The 27,368-nt window shown below is 40.2% G+C and overlaps 1 protein-coding gene, 3 long non-coding RNA genes and 1 gene segment (V, D, J or C); 1 reads left to right on the forward strand and 4 right to left on the reverse strand.

Annotated features, from left to right (window-relative positions):
• Positions 1-4,051: 4,051 nt before the first annotated feature.
• Positions 4,052-22,354, reverse strand: LOC143006314 (M1-specific T cell receptor beta chain-like). Of its 5 annotated transcripts, XM_076157702.1 has the most exons (9): positions 21,012-21,075; positions 20,660-20,926; positions 20,343-20,456; positions 19,966-20,262; positions 7,361-7,420; positions 5,084-5,410; positions 4,973-4,993; positions 4,591-4,697; positions 4,052-4,486 (listed from the first exon to the last, which is right to left on the reverse strand). In XM_076157702.1, exons 1-9 carry the CDS (start codon positions 21,058-21,060, stop codon positions 4,433-4,435), a joined length of 1,296 nt encoding a protein of 431 aa, XP_076013817.1. In that variant the 5' UTR covers positions 21,061-21,075; the 3' UTR covers positions 4,052-4,432. The 5 variants fall into 5 exon arrangements, with proteins under 5 accessions (XP_076013817.1, XP_076013819.1, XP_076013818.1 ...); XM_076157704.1 differs by lacking the exon at positions 20,660-20,926; XM_076157703.1 differs by lacking the exon at positions 21,012-21,075 and having other exon boundaries at positions 20,343-20,487; positions 20,660-20,719.
• Positions 6,895-21,850, forward strand: LOC143006326 (uncharacterized). The gene is made up of 2 exons (XR_012964252.1): positions 6,895-6,998; positions 21,633-21,850. It is a non-coding gene; the product is annotated as an uncharacterized LOC143006326 (long non-coding RNA).
• On the reverse strand, positions 17,528-19,933 carry LOC143006325 (uncharacterized). The gene is made up of 4 exons (XR_012964251.1): positions 19,659-19,933; positions 18,797-19,005; positions 17,871-18,053; positions 17,528-17,789 (listed from the first exon to the last, which is right to left on the reverse strand). It is a non-coding gene; the product is annotated as an uncharacterized LOC143006325 (long non-coding RNA).
• On the reverse strand, positions 22,286-27,363 carry LOC143006323 (T cell receptor beta variable 29-1-like). The segment is given in 3 exon segments: positions 22,286-22,414; positions 22,504-22,802; positions 27,306-27,363. Coding segments are annotated over 3 exon segments (402 nt in total).
• Positions 24,812-26,477, reverse strand: LOC143006324 (uncharacterized). 3 transcript variants are annotated; one of them, XR_012964250.1, is made up of 4 exons: positions 26,121-26,477; positions 25,769-26,035; positions 25,452-25,566; positions 24,812-25,371 (listed from the first exon to the last, which is right to left on the reverse strand). It is a non-coding gene; the product is annotated as an uncharacterized LOC143006324 (long non-coding RNA). The 3 variants fall into 3 exon arrangements; XR_012964249.1 differs by having other exon boundaries at positions 25,452-25,596; XR_012964248.1 differs by having other exon boundaries at positions 25,452-26,035.
• Positions 27,364-27,368: the final 5 nt, after the last annotated feature.

Below are 27,368 nucleotides of genomic sequence, written 5' to 3' on the forward strand. Positions count from 1 at the left end.
AGGGTGGAATGTTTGCTGCCATCTCCATCAAAGCTGATTTTTTCTTTCAGGTGATCCTCAGGATATGAATGTTGGAGGTTCAGATATCCCAGGTACTGCAGAGCTCCATCTCCCTCCTGCTTGTACCAGAGAATGTGCTCAAAATCTGGAATGCTGTGTGAGCAGCTGATCTCCCTGCTAACAGATTCATTAAAGCTTTTAATGATGAAAGGGGGAGTTTGGAGAATGTTCAGAGTGTGAGAGGAACCTGTGGAAGAAAGAAATATAAAGTTTTAAAGTTTTGCAGTTCTTTGCACTGGATGGAATATTTTTTCTTACCTTTTATCAACGAAAGATGAAGAAAACATTGGAATATGAAGATGATGAAGATCATGTTGGAGAGTTCAAGATGAGAGTCTCTATCAGCTTTACTTTCAGCTCTTGCCAAGTCAGCCCCTGTGGCAAACTGCACATCACTGCTCTTACTGAGAGGGGAGTGTAAGCTGTCACCCTCTTCAATATGTTGGAGTTTGTGTCCCCCTACTGGTGGGAAAATGACCTTTCTTCTCTGTATCAACCCACATCTACCACACAGGAGCTCCCCTCCCCTAGGTGCTGCACCCTGTGGTGTTTTCAGTCAGGGCTTTAGTACTGCAGCGTTCACTGTGTGATTTTACTGCACAATAGTAAACAGCACTGTGTGTTAGAAGGGAGCTGTTGATGATCAGAGAGAGAGAGCCATCTTCCCTCTTCCCCTCAAAGCTCATGGCCTTCAGCGACACAGCCACCGCTCTGCCGTAAGAATACAGCACCGTCTGAAAGGAGCTATGGGACACATTTAGAAGCAGAGTTGCTAATTTATACACATAACGTGACAAAAAACGGGCAACCTTTGAAATGAACAACCCCTAATGGTAGTTTAATACGTCTAGTTCATTCAACAGCTTGCCATACCTTTCTTTGTTTTGATACCAGAGCATCACTGCTTTAGAAACCCCTTCCTGGTCACAGCGGAGACTCACAGGTTGGCCCAGATCCACCATCACTTCTGGAGGCTGAAGCTGAGCCAGGCCTGCATGTGTGCAATATATGGGGAGGAATTCATTCATTTAGATATTCACTAGATGTTCTTGATTCCTTAGAACTTCAATTTAATAGCCAACAGTCTTTGTCAACAGGATAGATTACCCCAGTGGAACAGAGGGAGGATCAGCAAAGCAAACATGGTGCTGTCAGCTCGTGGTTTCACTGCAGGAGTGTTGAGCTTGCAGGATGAGGATGTTCACTCTCGTCATCCAGAGAAACAGCAATTGAAAAAGAAAAAACCTGACGTACCACTGAACTTTGATTGGTTAGTAAAACAGTTAAGGTGACAACGTCATCCATGTGAAGTTGAAGGTCAGGTTTCCAAAGAACAGATTTCGCTTTTTATCCCTTTCTATCTCATATGAAATATGTGAAAGTCACATTATCAGTCAGATGTTATGGTGTAACATTCTGTCATTTCATTTCATTTCACAACATCCTTTTTACAGTTTGGTGGCAGTAGATGGCGTTGTTTCTGTTCTTTTACATGAGAAAACAGACAGAGAGAGACAGATGTGGATGTGATAGATAGAGCATGTAAGGACAAACATGTATGTACTTGTAAAAGGAACACATAGATGAGCTGTTATGCTATTCAAGCTCCTCCCTTCTCTTTGCTCTTTACTTATAACTTTACTTATTATTGAAGCCTGAAGCGACACATGAGAATCCATACAGGAGAGGAGCCACTTAGTTGCTAGTTGTTTAGTTTGTGGTACAAACTTCTGTCAAAATGAACACCTGAAGGCCACATGACAATCCACACATGAGAGAAGATTAACCATATAACCATATAATGGTTCATCAACATTTTCCCTTAACCATTGTTAATTATATGAATCATTTCAATGCTGCCAAAGGTGCTTCAACAAAGTACTAAGGGTCTGAAAACCTCTGGAGATTTCAGTTGAGTAAATTAGCAAGTTTCTAAAAATGTTTTCATTTCGTCATTATGGGTCACTGATTGAATTGTATTCATTTTAAATGAAATCTACAACACACTTAAGTGTGTCTTCATCCATTTTTAGAACAATGAATTCCTTCATCCAGATAATCGTAACATTCTGATGTCATCTGATGGAAGGTTGAACATCAAGCAACAAGTGAACATCAGCAAACATGAAACATAGAAAGCTGTCTGAAGGATCCTCACTGGACTTTATCTTCTCTGTTTTCTAAAGAATCAGGTTTATTTCTCTTTAAATTCTCCTTTACTAATATAACAAATGTATTTGTGTTGTTGGTGGTTGTGTTGTGTTCCTAATAGACTTTCTCTCTCTGTATTTTTTTTATAAATCTGTCTTTGTAATTATTTGATTTTAAACCTCATATTTTGATGGAACATGAGGGCTGTGATTACTTGTTATTCCCATTTTTGACCGCAAGAGATCGTTAGAGTGCATACAGAGAAAATGTCTCATTCAGCTGCTAAAGGTGAACTGTGTCTCTCTGCGTCTGTACTGACATACTTTACCTAACTGATATTTGACTACGCTGTAAAAGACTCTAGTGCAGTTTTAAAAATTCACTATTTCTAAAACTAAAGATTCAAACCAACCAAGCATTTTCAATGTGAGTTTAAGATCCACGTTAAAAAATATAACATCTTTCAACTATTTTTGGTTATATTTGGTTCAACCCTGAACAATCAAAGGGTGATGTAATGGTATTTATGATGAGATTATGACATGACAAAATGTCTGAGATATAAACGCACAAGATCATTGAAAAGAGAGATTATGTTACTTAAAGTGTGTGTAACATCCAAAGAAAACCAACATTCATAATCACATACAACTATAATAACACCATGAACACATCTAAAATCATTATTCATTATTCTCACAGAGCTCAGCTGGAAGAATCAGACTGGTATTTCATACAGCCTATAGATTGGTGTAGAGGTCAGGGGTCAGGGGTGGATCATTGACTCTGTACACAGATGTGAGTCCCCACATGTTTCTGGTGCTGTGGCACACAAATCATTTCCTGTTTATCAAACTTCAGCGAGCACAAACATGTTTTTCGAGGCAACAAGCACTTTGATTCCCACTGGAGTCTGAAATGCATTTTTCTGCACCAGATTATAGCCAGCTGTTGTGTGATACAACATACACTCACTCAGAAGTGTGTGTTGGGGTTTGTTGCAGAGTCGCAGGTGTACATCTCTGCAAAGTGTAGAGGTTGTGTTAGACTGGAAAGTTGCTGCTCACTCTGTGACCACATCCTCTCCTCCTCCACCGCTCCTCTGTTCCTGCAGGGTTTCAGTTATCACCAGCAGCACACACACACATACACACACCACAACATTCATTTCCTGTTGACACGTTCACATTCTAAGATATATTTTCCACTGAGAGGCTTCAAGGTAAAGGACGATGGTTTAGTGAAGAAACTGTACATTGATGATAAATATGTAATTAAGAATTCACAGTGATCGATTTCATTGAATTCATTGAGTGAATGTTATCCGAGACACTTTAGTCTCTTTTAGAGCCAGACAAAGCACGATAAGTGAAGATGATGAAGATAACTGTAGTTCAGTGGAAACATTTCAGCTCATGTGGGCCTGAAATGTCTGATTTCTGAGAATAGAGACGAGCAGCTAAAAATGACTCCCAGTAGTGTGTGAGGTGTGTAAGAAGGTGTGTGACTCATGTTATCATGAGTGTATAATGACAAATTCCACAATGTCTGTTCAGTACAAAGACAAACAGGGCAAAGTGCTGACAATCATCCAGTATGTAGATAATGTTTGAATGCAGAGCCTCATTAAACCAGGAGCTTCATATCTGAGACTCTTTCTGTCTTTGCACCTTAAATCTCTCGTGTCATCGCATCATGAATCTTTCTGTCTTTGTTTCATTTATTGCTGTTGTCATTTATGTGTTCTGTGTTTTACCTGCAGGCTTCTAGCAACAATCTCAACATTGTAACACAGAAAATCAGGAAATCAACACAGAAATAAAACCACATAATCACAAGATCCTCTGAAATACTTTTATTGATGATGAAGCAGTTTACACAGACTCAGACAGCATTATTGATCATTCATCAAAACATTAGCAAGTCGTTCAAATCAGTAACACAGAGAATTGTATTCTATTTTATTTTCGTTGCAGAAGCTGATTGGATGATTGAGCTCTTAGACGCTACAACATGAAAGCATGCAGCTTAAAACATGAAAGCATGTACATTACACACATACACAATAGTCACGTGTTTTACTTGATAAGTCCTTCATTCTACTAAAGATGAAACATTTGAGTTGAACAAACAAAATGCACTACGTCATGCAAAACGAGAAATATTGTAACAATACTTCAGATTTGTATTTACACAGTAACATCAATCAGTTTCCCAGAGCTCAGTTATTCAGGCCACAGCTCCGCTCTCTGCTGCTTTGTTTTCCAGATAAACCCTGTGAAACACAAAAACAAGAAAGAGTTACTACTTACTTCTACATTCTTGAAGAATGTAGAATAAATGCATATTTATAATGAAAGGAGATCCTGGGAAACAAACCTTCAGCTTCCACACCAGAAACATGATGAAGACTCCGTAGATGAAGCTCTTGGCGATTAAAACGCTGTAGGTTAGTTTGGCGTTCTGCATGATCTTCATCTTTGTGTCTGCAGAAGATGGAAGCATTCTTTTATCATCGTCCAAAAAATCATTTATAATGCATCTGTGTGCTAAACCTGGAGTTTACAGCTGATGATCAAATGATTCAAATCAGCAATGTGAAACCAATCTAACAAAATACTGGTATAAGTCTAAGCAATTAAATTCTTCTGTTAAGTCAAGAAACGTGATCCATGTTTAGCTCTCGGCTGATGACCTCGTCAGGGTCAGAAGCCGTCACAGCGGCACCAGTTTGACCTCTGCAACCAAAGGGTTTATTTACCATTTGGCATTCCTCCTGAATCTGAAAGACAAAAATAGAGAAATTAAAGTTTTTACACTTAAACTGTCCAGAAAAAGCAAACATTTATCCCACTCCAGTGCTGTAAATCACCTGTTTCACCAGTAATGGAGTCTTGTACGTCGATGGTGTCAGTCCCGTTGAAGAAGCTGACCCTGCAGGTGAATGTCCTGCTAGGTTTGAACCATGTTTTGCTCTGGACTGTCAGCCTGCTGCTGAGGCTGTAATGTTTCCCTTCCCTCAGGGCCGTGTTGTCTGTGGCCACGCTGTCAGTCTCTGTGACCCCGTCCACCTCCCAGGACACACTCACATGGTCCGGGTAGAAACCAGAGGCCACACACACCAACGTCTTTACTTTACATTCTTTTTCTGAAGGTTTAAAGACTTGAACTGTTGGTGGAGTGACATCATGGCCAGGTTCTGAGAGGACAAAAGACAGACATCATGGAATTAAATTCACAGGTTTACAGAATCCTGCATGTATGCAGTGGATCAAGTCCATAATTTAGACACATAATCCAACAGAAATGCTTAGATTTTTATTGAATTATTATTGTTATTTGGTGTTTGCTTCCCCCACACAAATAAAAATCCTACAGATATTTAGCACCGATTCTATCCTCAGGCTTTTTAAGTTACAAATATAAAATTATTGACAGACTATTCTTGTCTTTATCTGACATAAATATTTCTTCTCCATTTCATCTTCAGACTACAAAATCATATCTAAATTAATATCATATTAATTTATTAAAATGTTATCGTACAAATTCTAAATCTTCACTGTCACTTCAAACTGTAACAACCAGCATTTAGACACGAACAGAGGAGCTTTTTACAGTCAATAAACTCCAAAACAAACAACATTCAGAGCCTTTAAGATTTCCATTTCTCTGATACATTTGAGGATTTTATGAATTTGTTGCAGCGATCTTACCGAGAACTGTAAGTCTGGTCCCTTCTCCAAAATAAGGTGGATATGAGCTGGAGCACATCGCTCACTCACCATGCAATAAACTGAACAAACCCTTAACTTACTGTATTAACTTATACATTTATAATACCAGCTCATAATCACACTGCCTAACTCACATCGCTCTTATCTTGCTTTACTTTCACAGAATCATCAGATTATGTTAATCTACGCATGAGGACATCAGTTTACAGCTCCAGGAAATTACAACAAAACAATGAAAACCTTAAACTCTGCTCTCAGTAACGTTTATGATCAGAGAAGCTCACAGCACAAACATTGATGTGCATGATGTCATTTTCTTACCTAACACAGTCAGTTTGGTGCCGCTGCCAAAGTAAGCAGGGTTGTAGTTCACACTGACACAAGGCTACAGAAAAAACTCCTCAACCTTTCAGCACCACAAAATAACAAACCATTCATCTTTTTGTTCTACTTTAACTAAGAATTAAGATTTCAAAACTTTGTACTGATAACAATTCAGTTTAATGCCAAATTGCTGATATTATTATCTCTTTTTGACATTTTCAGAACATTAAAATGGTTCAAATCTAAGCTGTAAACCAACTACACACCACCTATCAGACAGAAGCTTTGTAAAACACAGCATGTTTAGCATGTTTAGAGTTATATTATGCTGTGAGTTTCTTACCTAAGACAGTGAGTTTGGTTCCAGCTCCAAAGTGAGCCTCTGCCTGGGAGCTCACAGTTTTCACTGAGCTGATAAGAACTCAGGCTGAGAGCAAGAATCTGGGCTTACAGCCAATTTATTATGACTGCAGAAGTCATGCTGGAGAACTCAGACGACGTTTGGTGCAGAACTCACCAACAATCTAACTTCTGTTACAAAACCTTTACAGTTTAAAAGGAGCATGAATCTTCTCCTGCTATCAAATAAGACCTATAAAAGCACATTGTTAATGTTCAATCTCTTTACCTTCATAATGAAGCTGTGAAACATCCTCAGTGAGAGTTTTGTTGGAGATTTTCTTACCTAAAACGGTGAGTTTGGTCCCAGCTCCAAAATGAGCTTCAGTGTATGAGCACAGAGTGATTGTGCTCTAACAAAAACTCTTCCTCCTGCTTCTCTTTCTCTCTTCTACGTTGAATTTATCACAACTTTGTCACAGGATCTGATTTTTGAATAATTTAATGCAGAACTCAAGTGTTTTCCTCATTCAACCTCTTAAACTCTCATAAACTTCCCAAAATCCCACTTAGCATATTTGGAAGCTTTAAAATTTGACTGGAATTTCAAATTTAAGTTCAGAGGCTTGGACCAAACTTGTCCAAACAGTGTCAGATTGAAAATAGTTACCAGAGAGTTTGTCAGAGATTAAGAGGTTTATCCTCTATTTTACTACTAATACTGAAGAAAATTGTGAAGTTTTACTCACCAAGAACCATCAGTTTTGTTCCTTGGCCGAAATATGCTTCATATTGACACAGCGCACAAGCTTATCACCAAAAAGCTCTGAGCCAAACTAAAACCATAAAGGTCCATATTTTCTGACAGTAACACTCAAACCACACAATTCTTACACACTCCACTCTGACTAAACAGTTTTATACACAGCCTTCATCAGCCTTCACTCACCCAAAACCGTCAGTTTTGTCCCTTTTCCAAAGTACGCTTCATTGGCATTGTCACAGTGCAGAGATACTGCACATGAATCTCTATTGTTATCTGGGGGCATTTTCACTCATTCTTATTCATCCTGAGGGTTTAAATTAAAGTGAAATTTACCCAAACACAATGTTAGTCTGAAATATTTACCTAGAACTGTCAGCTTGGTTCCTTTGCCAAAGTAAGCAGGTTGATTCGTCACAGTGATCTCAGTTCAGCACAATAGTTCATCTTTTTCATGGTAACAGATTATTCTTTCATTTTCATACCAACATTGACACTCTTCCCTGTTTCTTACAGTGAGTTGAAGTTATTAGAGCGCTGACTTACCTAAAACTGTGAGTTTTGCTCCCTTTCCAAAGTAAGCTTCCCTTCCAGTGTCACACTGAGCTCCTCCTCAACCAAAAAGTCAAAAACTCCATAATCACTTTGTTCTCATGATCCACAAGATGAAGATTGCTCAAACGTTACTGATCAACCTCTTCATGTCCATGTTTGCAGGGTTGTTCTCAAGATGAGGGAATCAAAGCTCTAAAGCAGTTAAATGACCATATAGTCAAATTTAAATATTAATTCTGTCTAAATTTCCCCTTTAAAACAGATTTGATGATACCATCTGATACCAACATCCTCTTGGCTGTCAGAATTGTCAGGTTTTCTGCTTTACTGAGTGTCCCAGGCATCATGGAGCTCTCTACACTATGCATGTGAATGGGAGGAGGTTTTTGTACGGCGCCTCTATGGGTTTGTATCACCGTGGCCCCCTGTCCCCACGGTGAAAAAGCATCATACAAAAACACAAAGTGTCTTTGCCTCTCTCTTCTTCCCTCCACCCACCCAGAGTCTCCATATCTCAGCCTCCATCTCTGCCTGTTTGTCTCACAGAGCAGCTGTTCAGACAGGACGAGGTTAAGGACGAGTTGACAGACTGCTGCTATTTCTGTGACAGCTAAGAAAAGACGAAAGAAGAAGGGAGGGAAAGGGAAACTGTTTTTGTTTGTGTTTCCTTGTAGATGCTCAGAGGAAGTGACATCTTTCCTGGTTACACCTCTTTATTGACTTAGATGTCAAACACTCAACAACATGTGAGCGATACTGAGAGGAGCTTTGAATGATTCTTATTCTCCTTTTCTGGACAAAGAAACTTCAATCTTTTATATGATCAAACATCCTTCTGTATCGATCAAGGTTAATATAAAAACTACTCATGTAATAAGTTGAGACAAATGTTACTTTACTGTACCAAAGGTACTGTTTCCATCTAGGGGCAATTGTAGTCAACTCCATCCCTGGTTTCGCGTTGTTGCCCTCTAGTGGCAGTTGTGTTTAACTCCAAATCTAAGTTTTCAGTATCGCAATTTGGTGGTAGTTTCAATTTAATCCAACATTAATTGTTCATTATTTCCAATGAGTTTGAGTCAAAATATATGCGTACAATTTCTCCATCTAGTGGTAAATATAATTATCTCCAATGATAACTGCTCATTATTGCCCCCTAGTGGCAATTGTGTTTAACTCCCACCATAAGCGTATCATAGCGCCACCTAGTGGTCAATACAAATAACTCCAACAATAACTGCTCGACGTTGCCCTCTAAGTGTACATTGTTACTTCTGCAGCGTTCTACTGAACTCTCCACCCATAATTTATACTGCATCTAGGAGATTTGTCAGTCTAAGATTATGTAGAAGAAAACAAATGAAATCCTGGAAAAAATAAAACATCGTCTAACACCCTCCCACAGATAACCCTACAATAATTATAATTAGATGTAGTTCCCATATTGTGTTGTAGTTTTATTTCTTATCACTCTATTAACATTAAACATGTCAAATAGTTATCTACAGCTGACCACAATTCCTCTTCATGTATTCAAATCTTTCAAATATACTAGGGATGAATTCTGCAGAATCATGTGTTCAACCGTTGATGAGCTGTGACTTCAGATAGTCGGGGTAAATGTGTTCATCCTGACAGTTAAATACAGTTTGGTATCAAACCAAATGAGCCACAGCTCCTTCCTGTCATCTGTCACCACACTTGTTATTTGTATGAGGGTGTCTCCTGTGTGCATCACTGTGACTGGCAGCACAGTAGTAGGTGCTGCTGTCATTCAGGAACAGCTCAGTAATCTGCAGGGAGAAGTTGTTGGTATGGAGAAAGCTCTGGAAGCGGCCCTGGGTTTGCTCGTACTCTTTGCTGAGGAACTCCAGCGGTGCTGCGTTGAGGTTTTGTCTGTACCACATCATGGTGTAGCTGGACATGCTGAGCCCTGCAGTCAACTTCCTGTGTTCAACAATTGAAAATGAACATTTGATTTATGTCTCATGAAGTCATAACAGGTTTCAGCAAAAGCCAGCAACCATTATATGTTTATTTTATGCAGTTATTTGATATATTGACACATTAAACTGATACATTGTACTATGGTTCAAACTCATTTTAGTATTTAGTATTTTACTTGATTGAATGAAATGAATGATTGGTCTCTGATGAATGGTGATTCTGTGTTAATGCATCATTGTGCGTCAGTTTGGCTCTCAGGATGTTGAACTTGTGTTTTTAGTGAGGGAGCAGCGTTAAACCACATCACTGTGTACTGGCAGCACAGAAATACACAGCTGAGTCTAATAGATTCACACTGCGGATGATCAGAGCTCCTCTCATCTTGTTCTCTCTTGTAATCTCAAACCGATCTTCCATCTGCTTCTCATAGTTTGGGTCACTACCAGTGTAGCTGTATCCTATTAAAGTCATCAGTCCGCTCCGCTTCTGCTGGTACCACAGCATTACATCGAGATCGTTGTCATCATGACTGCATTTAATTTCTACTCTGGCTGTTTCATTGACTGTTCTTGGTTGAGGAGGCTCAAACTTCACACTCTTGACTTGATCTGTGGAGAAACAAATTGAAAAGCAGTTGAAGTCGACACCTTTGGATAAAACATTCATATGATTGATGTATAAAACTCATAATAGAATGAAGCTGCTGGGTTTGTTCAGGTCATTGTATTGTAGGTTGTAGATGGAAACATTACATGGAAGCAAAATGAGCAGAAATCCGATCAGAGCTGGATTCATCCTCCACATGTGAGGAACACAGCTTCCTCTGAGGCTCTTCCTCCCCTGTGTGAAGATGCATATGGAACACGTATCACAACAGAAAGAACACTGAGTGCTTTTAGTGAGGGAGTGGCATTAAACCACATCACTGTGTACTGGCAGCACAGAAATACACAGCCGAGTGTGACAGGTTTGCTCTGTGAACCGTCAGAGCCCCTTTCACTGTGTCTTCTCTCGTCAGTGTGAATTGCTCCTTAAACTGACCCTCATAGTTTGGGGGGCTAGTTCCATATCCAAACCCAATGAGGGTCAGAGACTGACTGTGCTTTCTCTGCTGGTACCACAACATTACAGGCAGATTAGTGTCATCATGAGTGCAGTTCATCTGGACTTCACTGTTCTCCTTGACAATCTGGGAGGCCGACTGCAGAAACTTCACACTGCTCACCTGAACTGTGGAGAAAACAGATTTAGAAATGCGTTCAGTTTAGTTTAAATGATATTTGAACATATTTTGATGAATTTGTGCTGTAATTTGAGCTCTTACACGGTAACCAGATGAAGAAAATAGCAAATGTGAGCAAAGATGAAGACATTGTCAAGAGCTGCTGACGCAGAATGAATGAGGCAGTAAGGGTTGAAAGTATGTATGTGTGTGTGTGTGTGTGTGTGTGTGTGTGTGTGTGTGTGTGTGTGTGTGTGTGTGTGTGTGTGTGTGTGTGTGTGTGTGTGTGTGTGTGTGTGTGTGTGTGTGTGTGTGTGAGCAGCAGCAGTGGTGAGACAGTGAAGTCAGGTAGAAGAACAAATTGAAAATGTGGACGCCTTTTATTTTTCCTCTGTGATAAGAAAGGAGGAGCTGACAGCAGAGCTCATGTCTGTGTGGCATCACTGCTCTCTGCTGTTCAAAGCTCAGACTCAGAAGTGGAGTTTGTTTTTTCTTATTGTGCTGTAGATGAAATATAGAATAAATGAATTTTGAGAGTGGTAGAGACCTAAACATCTCTGTCATCTCTGTGTGACTTCTTGCATTTCAAGAAGTTAGCTCTGGAGTAAATCTGTCATCATCAGGAAGAGACTCTGTGCTGAAGACATGGAGCTGTTGACACTGTGTCACTAAGGCCTCAATATTTGCTCCAGGAGTTTCCTGTGAGATTAAACGTGTGGACAAACTACAGCCAGTCTCTCCCGATGTTCAGAACCACTGCACCTTGAATAAAGGTGTTGTTTTATGCACTTAAACTAAGCTGTCTCTCTGAACTTGCATGAGTGATGTGCTGCGCTACAAGCCGTCTACGACTTTAGACGTCATGAGTCCTTATCTCCATGTGATCCACTCAGAAATCCATCATTGCCCTACAGCGGCTCTAATGGGTCATCATGCAAAACAAAGACTGGCTCTCCTCCACTTTGGACACACAATACCTGCATTTCTCTGTGTTGTAGATGTAAAGAGTGACTTCAACAAGATGTGCTCTTCTGTCACAGGCGTAGCTGGCAAATGGAACAAGTTACACTTCATTCATGTCAGAGAGGGGAAGAGGTTTTTGATTCAGCAGGTGGGTTTTTGACAAACTGTGTCAGTCACAGCACAGAAGTATGTCGCACTGTGTTCAGGTTTTCTCTCAATCAACATAAGAGACCAAGTGCCTCTGGCTAAACCCCCATATACTCTGAAATGTTCTGGAAATACTTTTTCCACAGTGGTGCAGTGGTCAGGTCCGCTGCATTTATATGCAATGAGTTTCAGGGCCTGGTCTCCTGGTAGCTGCTGGTACCACAGAATAGCATTAACCCTAGCTGGATGGTTGCAGGTCATATGCAGATGAGCTGTCGGTTTGGTGATGAGCTCAGAGGGAGACTGAGAGACCTGAACACCCAGAGAGAAAACTAGAAACTCAGAAAGTCTCAGACATTAGCTGCTCTCATGCTGGATTCACATATTAAGGGTCGAAAAACAATCTGCCGTCTGCTGCTGACAGCAACAGTCGTTTCTACATTTTTACAGAAACAAGAACATTTCTCCTTACAAGTATGTGTTGATCTCTAAAATCAATCTTTTTACCTAAAAAGTGACAGGAAAGGAGAAAGACAATCATTTTGAGACTGAAAAGGAGATGAAGATGATGATGATGATGATGATGATGATGATGATGATGATGATGAAGATGATGATGATGATGATGATGATGATGATGATGATGATGATGATGATAGTGTCTGTCTCTATGTTATAGCAATAGTTGGATAATTGTAAATCAAGAGTGAACAGTAAACCACTTTCGTGATCACAGATTACGACTACAAAGAACCATCACATAATGTATAGAGTGAGAGAGAGAGAGAAACAGAGAGAGACAGAGAGAGAGATGGCTCTCTTCCTCCCCCCCCCCTCTCTGTCTCTTTCTCTCTCTCTCTCTCCTTCCTTCCTACCACTTTTGAAGCATGATGGAATAATTGAGGCAAAATTAAAGAAGCACTGTGAGTTCAGAAGAACACACACTGCACTCAAACATAAACGTGTGTATGTGTGTATATGCTGGTTGATCATTTTAAACAAACAAACTACTTTGGGAAAATGGCAGCATTAAATGAAACAGGCTTCATGAATGCAGGTGGCTGGCTGGTGTTTGTTTTAAGCTTTATTGAAACCACAGTCAGTCAGTTTTCTTTGTTTTGGTATCGTTGACAGGAGATCTGTGTCATTGTGCTGCTCGAGCTGCACAGTAATACACTGCACTGTGCTCAGACTGCTTTACATCCACAATGTACAGAGAGCTGTTCTTTGCTGTATTTCTGCTCAGATCCCCACTGATATTAAAATGCCTTTCATAGAACTCTTCATACGTTCTTGTGTTGTACTCCACATATCCAATGAGTTTGATCGCTGTCTGTCCGTGTGGCTGCAGGTACCAGAGCATCACTCTGTAATCAGTCTGTTCATGTGTGCAGACAAGCTGCACGTCATCTCCAGGCTTTCTGAAGAGAACAGAGGGAGACTGATGGACCTGAACATCCAGAGAAACAGCCACTGCAAGCAGAGAGGGAGAGAGAAAGTATCATTTTTACATCTTACAGTCACTTTACTGCAAACTGTACATCAGATACCATCAGAGGTTTCACCTGTGAGGAAGAAGGAAAGGAGAAGTCTGTTCATCTTGTCGAGAGGCTTTCTCTAAAGTCATGAAAGAGATGTCAGTGTGAAAGTCTCTGCTGTTGGTGGTGGATTGTGTTGCATCATATTAATGAGCCGAGTACATTTAAGGAGGAAAGGGAAGTGTGAAGTGTGAAAGGAGGAGTTTCTGCATGACTCTGGTGTGTCTCTGTCAGAGGGATAGCTCAAAAAGTAACACATGGATTTGGATGAAATTCATTTCATTGAAAAATGTAGCTGTTGTCAAGGAAGAATGAAAGAAAGTCAATTTGATTTTTGAGACGGATTTGGATCCTAATTTGTATTCACACCTTTTTTTTAAAGACTTTGTTGGTTGTATGGTGATACATCTTTAAGTCCTCTTATGAAAAGGGAAACATAAAATGAACTTAAGCCAAAGTTCTCCGTGTGCCCTATATTATTTGTTTTATATTTGTCATTGTTTTATTTCCATTTTGCCTGAATCTTGCAGTGTATGTGTGTGTCTAAACCAGCAGTCACATGGTTAAATGAAAACAAACCAAGAAATGAGAGTCACATTAGCTGATGACACGACTGCTTCAAACCAAATTACAACCACAACAGCAGGTGTTCAGGAGCAGTTTTATTCCACCTTTTATTCAAAACCACTGATGATGTAGGATCATGTGGAGTTTTTGCAAAGAGCAGAAGAGATCTGTGTCAGCGTGCTTCACTCGCTGCACAGTAGTAAACTGCACTCTGCTCAAAGCCTTGGATTTGGAATATTAGAGAAGCATTTTTTGCACTCGTCCCACCCAAATCTCCAGTGATATTGAAAAGCTGTTCATACGACTCTTCCATTTTGACTACTTTGAAGTTCAAATATCCAATGAGTGTCATAGCTGTGTCTCCATGAGGCTGCAGGTACCAGAGCATCACTCTGTAGTCGGTTCTTCCATGAGTGCAGAAAAGCTGCACTTTATCACCTGGACTTTGGATGAGAGCAGAGGGAGTCTGATGGACCTCAACACTCAGACAGCCACCTGGAGAGAGAAGGGAAACATCAGATGGATCATATTTGAAATTCAAAATGTGAGAATAGTTTGTGCAATACAGTTACTACCTGCTAGACAGCAGAGGAGGAGAAAATACATCATTCTGACTTTAGAATTCATCATTTGTCATCACTCAGACTGATGATCACAGAGTTTGTGATTGGCTCTGTCACCAATAGGGTCGAGGAATCCACTGGTAGCTCTCCTGCTGCTGCTGATGATGAAGAAATCAAGTGCAGCTGGCTGGGAGGAGCCTGTTCAAGCGCTCATTCAAACCCATAAATGCTGATGGGGTTCATATGTGGCTTTTTGTATGGAGGAGAGGGGATCTGCAGCCAATGTGCATAGCTGGCTGCACAGTAATAAACTGCACTGTGCTCTGGTGCCTTTAGGTCGACTATAAACAGAGAGCCGTTCTTTGCTCTTTCTCCGCTCATATCTCCAGTGATGTTGAAGTGCTCCTTGTAAGACTCCTCCTGATCTATGCTGCTGTAATAAACATGTCCGATGCGTTTGAGAGCGCTGTCTCCAGGGGATTTCTGGTACCAGTACATCTGTGTGTAGTCGGTTTTGTCATGGGTGCAGACCAGCTGGACTTTGTCTCCAGGGTTTCCGAGAAGATCTGAGGGAGTCTGAGAGATCTCGACACCCAAAGAAACACCTGGAAAAACTGCAGCGGGCAAAATCTGCACCAAGTTTATTCTGTTATAGTAAACAAAGCCATTACCAAGGAACATGTTGGGCATGGTGACTTCTTTTCTGAGCTCCCAAAGACACTGAATGGCTTTAATTCTGTTCACTCTTTATCCAAACCCTCCTCTCACATCTTCACCAGCAACATTATGACCAAGAGACAACTTACTGATCTCTACCTCCACCTATAGGACAGATATGAAAGTGAAAATCAGCTTCACACACCAAACATAAAGGCACCCAGTTTTTGATGATCTGCTCTCACGTCTTCCATCACTGTGTTTACTGACAGCACAGAAATACAGCGCTGTCTTCCCGCTGCAGGTCTTTCACAGTGAGCTCTCCACTCTCTGAGACAGTTTTCACTGCTGAATATTTGTGTTGACCGCCCTCCACATAGTCTGGCTGTCCACCGACAATCGTGTAGACGATGAGGCTCATGGCTTCTCCTGGCAGCTGTTTGTACCAGTACATCTGTGTGTGAGTAATGTCTCTCTTATGGCTGCACTTCATCTCTGCAGACGTGGACACAAGCTTCCAGATGATTTCAGGGTCCTGGGTGACGTCCTGACAGAGACCTGTGGAGAGGAAATACAAAAAATGTGGGTTTAACCCTTGAATAACTTATTTATTATTAAAATGTATTACAGTATAGTACTTATCAGAACCTCTCAGACAGTCAGGTGTGACATAATGAGAAATTGCATGTTCATTGTACCTTGAAGTTGCAGAGATGAGACTATAAATGTGATCAAAATGTGAGCGTTCATAATGATCCTATTGAAATGAGCTACAGCCACATACAGACACAGTGAATGTCTCAGGCTGGTGTGTGTAAGAGGAGGTGGGAGGTTAAATAGAAGGACACTCCCATTCTAATACTCTCTGATCTGAATGAGAGTGGAGACGAGCTTTGCTTAGAATGGCTTCATGCAGGTGCAAAAGACTGTGAACACCCTGAATGAAATGAAAAACTGTGTGATTATTGAGGTTTTTGTGTTGAGGAGCAGCAACCTGAAGCACTGTGGAAACTAGCAGCACAGAAATAAACACCACTGCTGTTCAGGCTGAGTCCTTCAATGGTTAATGTGCTGGTTTTGTCTTTATCTGCACTCCCGTCCATCGACACATTCTGTCCAGTCTCTGGGTATCCAGCGTTTCCTAACATGTATCCTAGAAAATGTAACTGTCTGTTCTTTGTCTGTTTGTACCAGAGGATTCGGTCGTAGTTTTGAATGGAGTGTGAACAGCTGATTTTGGCTGTTTGTCCTGGATTGTTGCACATGTGAGCTGGAGTCTGGTTGACTTTGTAACTGAGAGAGGAACCTGTGAGAAAGACATCAACAAGTGAAACACAACATTAACACTCAATGAAGTGTTCTGAAAAATAACTAACATGATGAGCAGCATGATATACAACAATGACACACAACCAAGTAATTCTGTTTAAAAGGTTACCATTTACCTGAAACCAAAACAATGTTCAAAGTAATGCTCAGGAATAAGAAGATCATGATGTGTGTTTAGAAATCTGTTGTACTGCAGAATATAAAATCATAATCTTGCTGTTGCTCTGAATCTCTGTGTTTTCTTCAGTGAGCTGATTATTCCACCTGCTTCAGTGAGGAAACCTTCCTGTAGCAACATCAACATGAACTCATCAGGTGGGAGGAGTCATAGAGGATGGATCCTCCTCCTCTAAATATTCAAATCATCTCATCGACTTGCACTCTTAAACACTGGCTCAATATAAAGAGAGAGTTCAGCTAATGACATTTATTCAAGTTTGGAAGGTCTTATCTTTAATCTTTGGATTGTAGACCTGTAAAGTTACTGTTTCTAGTGATTACAACTATAAGTAACAAGTGTTCAAGCATGCAACACACACACAACATGTAGTTCATTTGTGCTATTGATGTAACGACTGAGTACAGCAAAGCTAGTGACAGTAGGAGGCGCTTTCCTCTTCATTTCAATCCTTTCAGATTGTCCATCACTGTTCATAGCAGTGTCTTCTGATGTGAGATTCGAAATGGTGAGCAATGCTTTCTCATTTGTTGTTGCCTGTCCTTTCATCGTGAGCTTCCCAGTGAACTTGATGCTCTCAATGTTATAGCTAAGTTTTCCTAACAGCAGAAGCTTTCTGTCCTGGGATTGTTTGTACAGCAGGATGGTGTCGTAGCTCGGAATGTCATGACTACAGTGGAGATTCACTGTTTCCCCCAGATTCTGAACCACATCAGCTGGATTCTGGGATACAGCAGCCAGGCAGAGATCTTCAACAGAGCAAAAACATACTTGGGTCAATCTTACATGGCAGAAGATCAGTGTTAAAGTGTAAGTGTCCTTAGACTCACCAACAGAAAGGAGCAAAGTGAAGAAGCAGAGGGCCCAAACACAGGCCATGTTACCTCCACTGAGTTTCACTGTAAACTGTCTGTAACCCACATGTTTGCTGTGTGATTGCTGTTGAAAGTGCTTTATGTTTCTGCAGAGGTCACATGTTGATTCATCCAAGCCCCTCCCACAGACACACTGAGCTGAGAAACAACCAAACTCAAAATCTGTCTTACTTGTGATTTCACCACATATTTTATAAAATATCATCATGTAGCAAAGTATATATAAATAGACAAAAGCAGAATAATTGAATGGCCCTTATGACCACTGATGCTACGCAACAAGAAAGTAATGATAATCAGCAAAATATCATTGACAAATTATTGAAGTAAGAATTATTGATTCAAGATCTAACAATATGTCTTAGTTATGTATTTAACAACAACCTAATCTAAACTATCATTATCTAATAGATTATAATATAAAGTAATCTATTGTTTAGTATCATAATACAACTCATTGAGAATCTAATTTAACATAACATATATTATCTGTATATAATATGCTCCATTGTAATCTATATTTATAGCAATTTGTCATTAATTTCTGCATGACGCTTCATCAAAGTTTAAACAGACCATAAAGATAGAATCTTCCTTGAAGATGTGTGGAGAAACACTACACCCCACTGGACAAAATAAGTGCTGACATCGTCATGGTGATACAGCTGTCTGTCAGTGTGTTTCTCTGCTGTTAATGTGGTTATCAGCAGCTGAATGATTGTGATTGTGTTTGAATAGCTGGGAGAGAAGGTTTGTGTTGAATGTGAAGGCTTCATGCAGCACTGTGCTTCTCCGGCAGCACAGAAATACACCACACTGCCCTCAGCTGCACTGAGCTTTGGAATATGAAGAGACGACAGACTCCTTCCATCCCCGCTCACTTTGTAACTCTTTTTATATGGATCCTCTACAGTCAGAGCAGAGAATCTTGCAAATCCAATGAGATCCATGTCAGTGCTCCCAACAGGCTGTTTGTACCACTGAATCATGTCAAAAGCACTGCTGGCATGGCTGCAGTTCATCAGGACTACGTCTCCAGGATCCATGATCATGTCAGGGGGGCTCTGATGAACGCTGCTTTTTGACACTTCTGCACAAACAAAAAAGCTTTAGCAAAGAGAGAAAAGTGGACTGCAGATATTTAGGATGTTTAGCATGTCAATGTTGTAATTTTACTCATGATTTAGGTTTAATTTGTCCCCTAAAAAGCTGGACTGTAAAAATACTTACTTACTTACTTACTAACCCTATTGGATAAATGGTTTCAAAGAGAAGGATTAAACAACTACCAGCACCTTAGTAAACTAAGCTAAATAAGATAAAATAATGGAGATAGGCTCCAATACAGCAGAGAAACATTTCTTAAATTCTACCCATAAAAATTGTAAACACAGTAGAAAATTGATGCTATAAAAGTCTATTCATAATTTATCAAAAAAAATCAGAAGACAATTAAAATGAAATGATAAGAACTCTAGAAAAAAAATGCACATTTGGTTGGGGAAAATGTAGAAAATACACAGAAATAATGTGAGAGAAAAAAACATATTTTAGGTATTTAAAAAAGATAGAAAATGTGAAAGAGAAAATGACAATTCACAAAGTGTCAAATGTTTCTCAAGCCAAATGTCTTCATTCTGTCAAGGAAAAATATTTTTTACAGTACAGCTTGGTTAGGTGGAAAATAAAGTCAAATCAAAAGAAATGGAAACAAAAATGGATGTAGTGTTAATGTGATACTACCTGTGACACAGAGCGGCAGAGCTGCTAAATATATGAGAAATCTGATCATGATGTCTGTTCAGATGAAAATGAGAGACTGTAAAAGCGAAGCGGAGGAGTCGACTCTGTGGACGTCAGAGTGGATTTCTATCCGGCTGTGTTGGTTGAACAGGAAGAGACACATTTCAGGGCTGATATATCAGTGATGATTTCCTGCTGTAAGCTTTGGTTGCATGCAGCTGTGTTCCTCTTCAGTGGGAATGAATGTGGCTGATTATCAGCAAAGGTTTTTGTAATGGAAAGAAGGTGATTGAGTCACTGTGTCTACTAGCTGCACAGTAAAACACGCTGCTGTTCTCTGACTGTCTGAGTTGGAACTGAAGAGAAGATTTCTTTGAACCGTCTCCACTCATGTTGAAGTATTTCTTGTAGTTTTGCTCAAAGTTTGTGCTAGTATACAAAATATATCCAATCAGTTTGAGGGCAGAATCATCCGTCTGCATGTGATACCACAATATTGTGTCATATGAAGAGATTGAATGGCTGCAGGTGATTGTTGCTGAATCATCAGGGTTTCCCAAGATAGATGGAGGAACCTGAAGGACTTCATTGCTCAGTGAAGGACCTGCATTAAAAGAGAAAAAGAGTGAGCAAATGGAATTCTGGTTAGATTGCAAAGTGAAAGTGATTCAAATCCAAACCTACAGGAGAGCCAGAGAGTCAGCAGAGCGATCCTGCTGAAGTTTATGATCATGACTGGTTTGTCTTCTTCTCTGTGTCTGCATTGGCAGAAAAACTGAACAGACTTTGTTGGATGATCTTTGAAAGGAGGAGACAGAAACTGTGACGTCTGCAAATGGATGAAATGATATACTGTATGTCTGAGTCAGTAAGATGAGGAGTTCTTCATGAATTCAGACAGCGTGCCAGCCTGAGTCACATGTTTTGGGGTTTTTGTGCAGCTTATTGAGTTTCTGCATTACTGTGTGTGCTGACAGTACAGAAATACACGCCACTGTCACCTGGTGCCACATGTTTGACAGTGAAGGATCCTCTCTCAGCTTCATTCTTGCTGGCTGAGAATTTGTCTGAGCTCAAGTCCCCAAAATCAGCATCGGCATAAGGGACAGAGATTACAATCAGATTCAGAGTCGTCGCTGATAACTGTTGATTCCAGGACATTTGAAAGTAGCTGCCGCCCAAGTTGTGACTGCAGTCCATCTGAGCAGACTGACCCACATTTACCAGTAACTGTGAGGTCTGGTGGACTGGACCACTGAGAGAAATACCTGCAACCAAACCAAGAGATTCAGGCATACTGCTTATTTACCTTCAGAAGGTGCTGGGATGAAAGAGATGTGTGTGTGTGTTTACCTGCAGCACAGAGCAGAGAAATGATGAAGATGATGAGAGGTGCGATCATTTTGTAAAGAACTGATCAGGATCACTGTGAGACCTTCAACAAAACAACTGATCGAAGCTTCTCATCTTCCTTCCTGTCATGTGACACTTTAAAAAGGTGTGTCATTACTTAGTGACAATGCATTTGAAAAAATGTGTATAAATTTGGGAAAAGTGTTCCAGTCTCATTTAAATTGTTATGATTCATTGTAAAACAGCTCAGAAATCATCAAAAACCTTCAAATAGACCTTGAAATGGTCAGTCAGTCTCCAGTTCCCCCCACAGTTCATTTCAGATACTGCAGTCTTGTGCTCCCTTTCACAGTTACAGTGGCAGTTGCTATAGTTGCATTGTCACCCTTGTTTTTCCAGAATATGGGCGTCTGGATGACATCGCTCCCATCAATAAGACCTGTGAGGATGAAAAATCTTAAGTATTTATTAATGCTCTGTGTCTGTGTTGCTGTAAGTTGCTGTATCAAAACCTGCATCATTCATTAAACTGTCATCAGGAAAAGTTGTGGTTCTTGAGGTCCCCCTACTGTACAGATAATACACAAACTCTTTGGGGTTTTTGTTCAGCAGTACAATAAGTCTGTATCACTGTGTTCACTCACAGCACAGAAGTACAAGCCTTCATCTTCTGGTACCAGATTCTTCACTGTGAATGTCCCACTGTCAGCATCAGGTTTGGTGGCTGAGAATGTCTCCATGGTGAAGTCAGGTTCAAAGTTGTGATCTTTTATGCCGAGTCGTGTGAACACTATTTGTCTCATTCCTTCCCCTGGCAGTTGTCTGTACCAGTACATCTGGTTGTAGTCTACACCCTTGGTGTGTCTGCAGTCCATAGTTGCATTGCCACCCTTGTTTTTCCACAGTATGGGTGTCTGGATGACATCACTCCCATCAACAAGACCTGTGTTCACATTTGGAAAGATGATCAGTCAGATTTTTCTTCCTTGACCAAATAATGTAAAGCACTTCATTTCATTGACTCTTCTGTAGTGTTTAAAAAGTTGAAAAAAAAAAATCTTTAGGTTTTTTCACCTTCTTTGCAGAATTCCATTCATTTTCAGAGAATATGAAAACCTATTTTCCAGCTCGTATGACTTTACGAATGTTGTTTGTTCAATTAATTTGCATTTAAAACTACATTCTAAAACTATACTTTACCTTTTATCCAGAGCAGAAACACTAACAAGCTGAGGAGGCCATGTTTGATTGCGTCCATGTTGTGGAAGTCTGATGATCATTTATGACTGAGTTCAGTTACAGAGATGTGAAGAGATGCAGTGGGAGTGTCACTGCTCTCTGTGTGATGTGGGGTGATCTCAAAGCTGCTGTATCAAAACACACTTGTGGTCCTTGAGGTCCCCCTGCAGTACATGACATAAATGGATGTGATAACAGTTTGGGGAGTTTTTGTTCAGCTGTACAATAAGTCTGTATCACTGTGTTGACTCACAGCACAGAAGTACAAGCCTTCATCTTCTGGTACCAGATTCTTCACTGTGAGTGTCCCACTGAGAGCATCAGGTTTGGTGGCTGAGAATTTCTCCTTGGTGAAGTCAGGTTCAAAGTCGTGATCTTTTTTGCTGAGTTGTGTGAACACTATTTGTCTCATTCTTTCTCCTGGCAGTTGTCTGTACCAGTACATCTGAAAATATGAAGCATCCTTGGTGTGTCTGCAGTCCATAGTTGCATTGCCACCCTTGTTTTTCCACAGTATGGGTGTCTGGATGACATCACTCCCATCAATAAGACCTGTGAGGAAAAATCATAAACCAAGTGTCAGAACCACCAGTGATTCAGTGATCAATATGCAACATTAGAGCATTAATATGTTTTCAATCGGAGGAAAAAAAACGAATGTTTTCCTTTCAGTCCTCTGTTTCATTCAGTACCTATAACACAGAGCAGAGCTGCACAGAGTTTGATCAGACCAGGTTTGATCATTCTTGTGTTGTGATTAGAATGAACTCAGAGAGGAGAGACTCTGTCTGTGAGATGGGAGGAGTTATGAAGCTCCAACAAAGATGTGGGTGTGTTTCTGCACTATATTATGATCTGTGTTAGTGTAAGTCCACATCATTCATGAAAGTGTATTCAGGAAAAGTTGTGGTTCTTGAGGTCCCACTTCTGTACATGAGATAATACACACTTACTTTAGGGTTTTTTTGTACAGCTGTACCATAAGTCTGTATCACTGTGTTGGCTCACAGCACAGAAGTACAAACCTTCATCTTCTGGAACCTGATTCTTCACTGTGAATGTCCCACTGTCAGTTTCAGGTTTGGTGGCTGAGAATTTCTTCATGTTGAACTCAGGTTCAAAATGGTGTTCTTTTCTGCTGGGTAGTGTGAACACCATTCGTCTCATTTCTTCTCCTGGCAGTTGTCTGTACCAGTGCATCTCATAATAGCAAACTCCCTTGGTGTGTCTGCAGTCCATAGTTGCATCCTCACCCTTGTTTATCCACAGCATGGGTGTCTGAATGACATCACTCCCATCAACAAGACCTGTGTCAATTACAGTAAACATTACAGAGAAAATGATCATCAGCATTGAGCGTGTTCATCTGCTGTAAGTCTCGTAGATACTTCAAAAGTAACGATCACTTTTATGTCAAAGTTATAATTCAGATCCACATTAAATTACCTGTAATCCACAGCATAAACACTGACAAGCTGAGGAGGCCATGTTTAATGATGATCATGTCCATGATCTGGAAGACAGAAACTGCCACAGCCTCTTATGGTAACATAAATATGTGGGAGTGTCTCTGCACTGAGTCACAGAGGCTGAGCCCATAAACTGCCATATGGAAATCTGCTGAGCTTTGGAATATGAAGAGACGACAGACTCCTTCCATCCCCGCTCACTTTGTAACTCTTTTTATATGGATCCTCTACAGTCAGAGCAGAGAATCTTGCAAATCCAATGAGATCCATGTCAGTGCTCCCAACAGGCTGTTTGTACCACTGCATCATGTCAAAAGCACTGCTGGCATGGCTGCAGTTCATCAGGACTACGTCTCCAGGATCCATGATCATGTCAGGGGGGCTCTGATGAACGCTGCTTTTTGACACTTCTGCACAAACAAAAAAGCTTTAGCAAAGAGAGAAAAGTGGACTGCAGATATTTAGGATGTTTAGCATGTCAATGTTGTAATTTTACTCATGATTTAGGTTTAATTTGTCCCCTAAAAAGCTGAACTGTAAAAATACTTACTTACTTACTTACTAACCCTATTGGATAAATGGTTTCAAAGAGAAGGATTAAACAACTACCACCACCTTAGTAAACTAAGCTAAATAAGATAAAATAATGGAGATAGGCTCCAATACAGCAGAGAAACATTTCTTAAATTCTACCCATAAAAATTGTACACAGTAGAAAATTGATGCTATAAAAGTCTATTCATAATTTATCAAAAAATCAGAAGACAATTTAAATGAAATGATAACAACTTTAGAAAAAAAAGGCACATTTGGTTGGGGAAAATGTAGAAAATAATGCGAGAGAAAAAAAATATTTTAGGTATTTAAAAAAGATAGAAAATGTGAAAGAGAAAATGACAATTCACAAAGTGTCAAATGTTTCTCAAGCCAAATGTCTTCATTCTGTCAAGGAAAAATATTTTTTACAGTACAGCTTGGTTAGGTGGAAAAGAAAGTCAAATCAAAAGAAATGGAAACAAAAATGGATGTAGTGTTAATGTGATACTACCTGTGACACAGAGCGGCAGAGCTGCTACATATATGAGAAATCTGATCATGATGTCTGTTCAGATGAAAATGAGAGACTGTAAAAGCAAAGCGGAGGAGTCGACTCTGTGGACGTCAGAGTGGATTTCTATCCGGCTGTGTTGGTTGAACAGGAAGAGACACATTTCAGGGCTGATATATCAGTGATGATTTCCTGCTGTAAGCTTTGGTTGCATGCAGCTGTGTTCCTCTTCAGTGGGAATGAATGTGGCTGATTATCAGCAAAGGTTTTTGTAAAGGAAAGAAGGTGATTGAGTCACTGTGTCTACTAGCTGCACAGTAAAACACGCTGCTGTTCTCTGACGGTCTGAGTTGGAAATCAAGAGAAGATTTCTTTGAACCGTCTCCACTCATGTTGAAGTATTTCTTGTAGTTTTGCTCAAACTTTGTGTTAGTATACATAATATATCCAATCAGTTTGAGGGCAGAATCATCCGTCTGCATGTGATACCACAATATTGTATCATATGAAGAGATTGAATGGCTGCAGGTGATTATTGCTGAATCATCAGGGTTTCTCAAGATAGATGGAGGAACCTGAAGGACTTCATTGCTCAGTGAAGGACCTGCATTAAAAGAGAAATATAGTGAGCAAATGGAATTCTGGTTAGATTGCAAAGTGAAAGTGATTAAAATCCAAACCTACAGGAGAGCCAGAGAGTCAGCAGAGCGATCCTGCTGAAGTTTATGATCATGACTGGTTTGTCTTCTTCTCTGTCTCTGCATTGGCAGAAAAACTGAACAGACTTTGTTGAATGAGCCTTGAAAGGAGGAGACAGAAGCTGTGACATCTGCAAATGGATGAAATGATATACTGTATGTCTGAGTCAGTAAGATGAGGAGTTCTTCATAGATTCAGACAGTGTGCCAGCCTGAGTCACATGTTTTGGGGTTTTTGTGCAGCTTATTGAGTTTCTGCATTACTGTGTGTGCTGACAGTACAGAAATACACGCCACTGTCACCTGGTGCCACATGTTTGACAGTGAAGGATCCTCTCTCAGCTTCATTCTTGCTGGCTGAGAATTAGTCTGAGCTCAAGTCTCCAAAATCAGCATCGGCATAAGGGACAGAGATTACGATCAGATTCAAAGTCGTCGTTGATAACTGTTGATACCAGGACATTTGAAAGTAGCTGCCGCCCAAGTTGTGACTGCAGTCCATCTGAGCAGACTGACCCACATTTACCAGTAACTGTGAGGTCTGGTGGACTGGACCACTGAGAGAAATACCTGCAACCAAACCAAGAGATTCAGGCATACTGCTTATTTACCTTCACAAGGTGCTGGGATGAAAGAGATGTGTGTGTGTGTTTACCTGCAGCACAGAGCAGAGAAATGATGAAGATGATGAGAGGTGCGATCATTTTGTAAAGAACTGATCAGGATCACTGTGAGACCTTCAACAAAACAACTGATCGAAGCTTCTCATCTTCCTTCCTGTCATGTGACACTTTAAAAAGGTGTGTCATTACTTAGTGACAATGCATTTGAAAAAAATTGTACAAAATTTGGAAAAGTGTTCTAGTCTCATTTAAATTGTTATGATGCATTGTAAAACAGCTCAAAAATCATCAAAAACCTTCAAATAGACCTTGAAATGGTCAGTCAGTCTCCAGTTCCCCCCACAGTTCATTTCAGATACTGCAGTCTTATGCTCCCTTTCACAGTTACAGTGGCAATTGCTATAGTTGCATTGTCACCCTTGTTTTTCCAGAATATGGGCGTCTGGATGACATCGCTCCCATCAATAAGACCTGTGAGGATGAAAAATCTTAATTATTTATTAATGCTCTGTGTCTGTGTTGCTGTAAGTTGCTGTTTCAAAACCTGCATCATTCATTAAACTGTCATCAGGAAAAGTTGTGGTTCTTGAGGTCCCCCTACTGTACAGATAATACACACACACTTTGGGGTTTTTGTTCAGCAGTACAATAAGTCTGTATCACTGTGTTCACTCACAGCGCAGAAGTACAAGCCTTCATCTTCTGGTACCAGATTCTTCACTGTGAATGTCCCACTGTCAGCATCAGGTTTGGTGGCTGAGAATTTCTCCATGGTGAACCCGGGTTCATACTCAGGTTTGGTGCTTTGAGAATACACTATTTGTCTCATTCTTTCTCCTGGCAGTTGTCTGTACCAGTACATCTGAAAATATGAAGCACCCTTGGTGTGTCTGCAGTCCATAGTTGCATCCTCACCCTTGTGTTTCCACAGTATGGATGTCTGGATGACATCACTCCCATCAACAAGACCTGTGTTCACATTTGGAAAGATGATCAGTTGGATTTTTCTTCCTTGACCAAATAATGTAAAGCACTTCATTTCATTGACTCTTCTGTAGTGTTTAAAAAAAAAATTCTTTAGGTTTTTTCACCTTCTTTGCAGAATTCCATTCATTTTCATAGAATATGAAAACCAATTTTCCAGCTCGTATGACTTTACGAATGTTGTTTGTTCAATTAATTTGCATTTAAAACTACATTCTAAAACTATACTTTACCTTTTATCCAGAGCAGAAACACTAACAAGCTGAGGAGGCCATGTTTGATCGCGTCCATGTTGT

This window comes from Genypterus blacodes, unplaced genomic scaffold, assembly GCF_046128005.1.
Source record: "Genypterus blacodes isolate CSIRO-AG114 ecotype Tasmania unplaced genomic scaffold, CSIRO-AGI_Gbla_v1 ptg000073l_1, whole genome shotgun sequence".
Lineage (NCBI taxonomy): Eukaryota > Metazoa > Chordata > Actinopteri > Ophidiiformes > Ophidiidae > Genypterus > Genypterus blacodes.

Coding starts and splice junctions, on each gene's coding strand:
- LOC143006314 (XM_076157702.1), bottom strand. CDS start 21,060: ATGATCGCACCTCTCATCATCTTCATCATTTCTCTGCTCTGTGCTGCA. Junction 20,457..20,659: donor TGTCAAACATGTGGCACCAG/GTGACAGTGGCG, acceptor CTCCTTTCAAAG/ATCATCCAACAAAGTCTGTT. Junction 7,421..19,965: donor CGTGTTTTACTGTGCAGCTA/GTAGACACAGTG, acceptor TTTGGTGATAAG/CTTGTGCGCTGTGTCAATAT.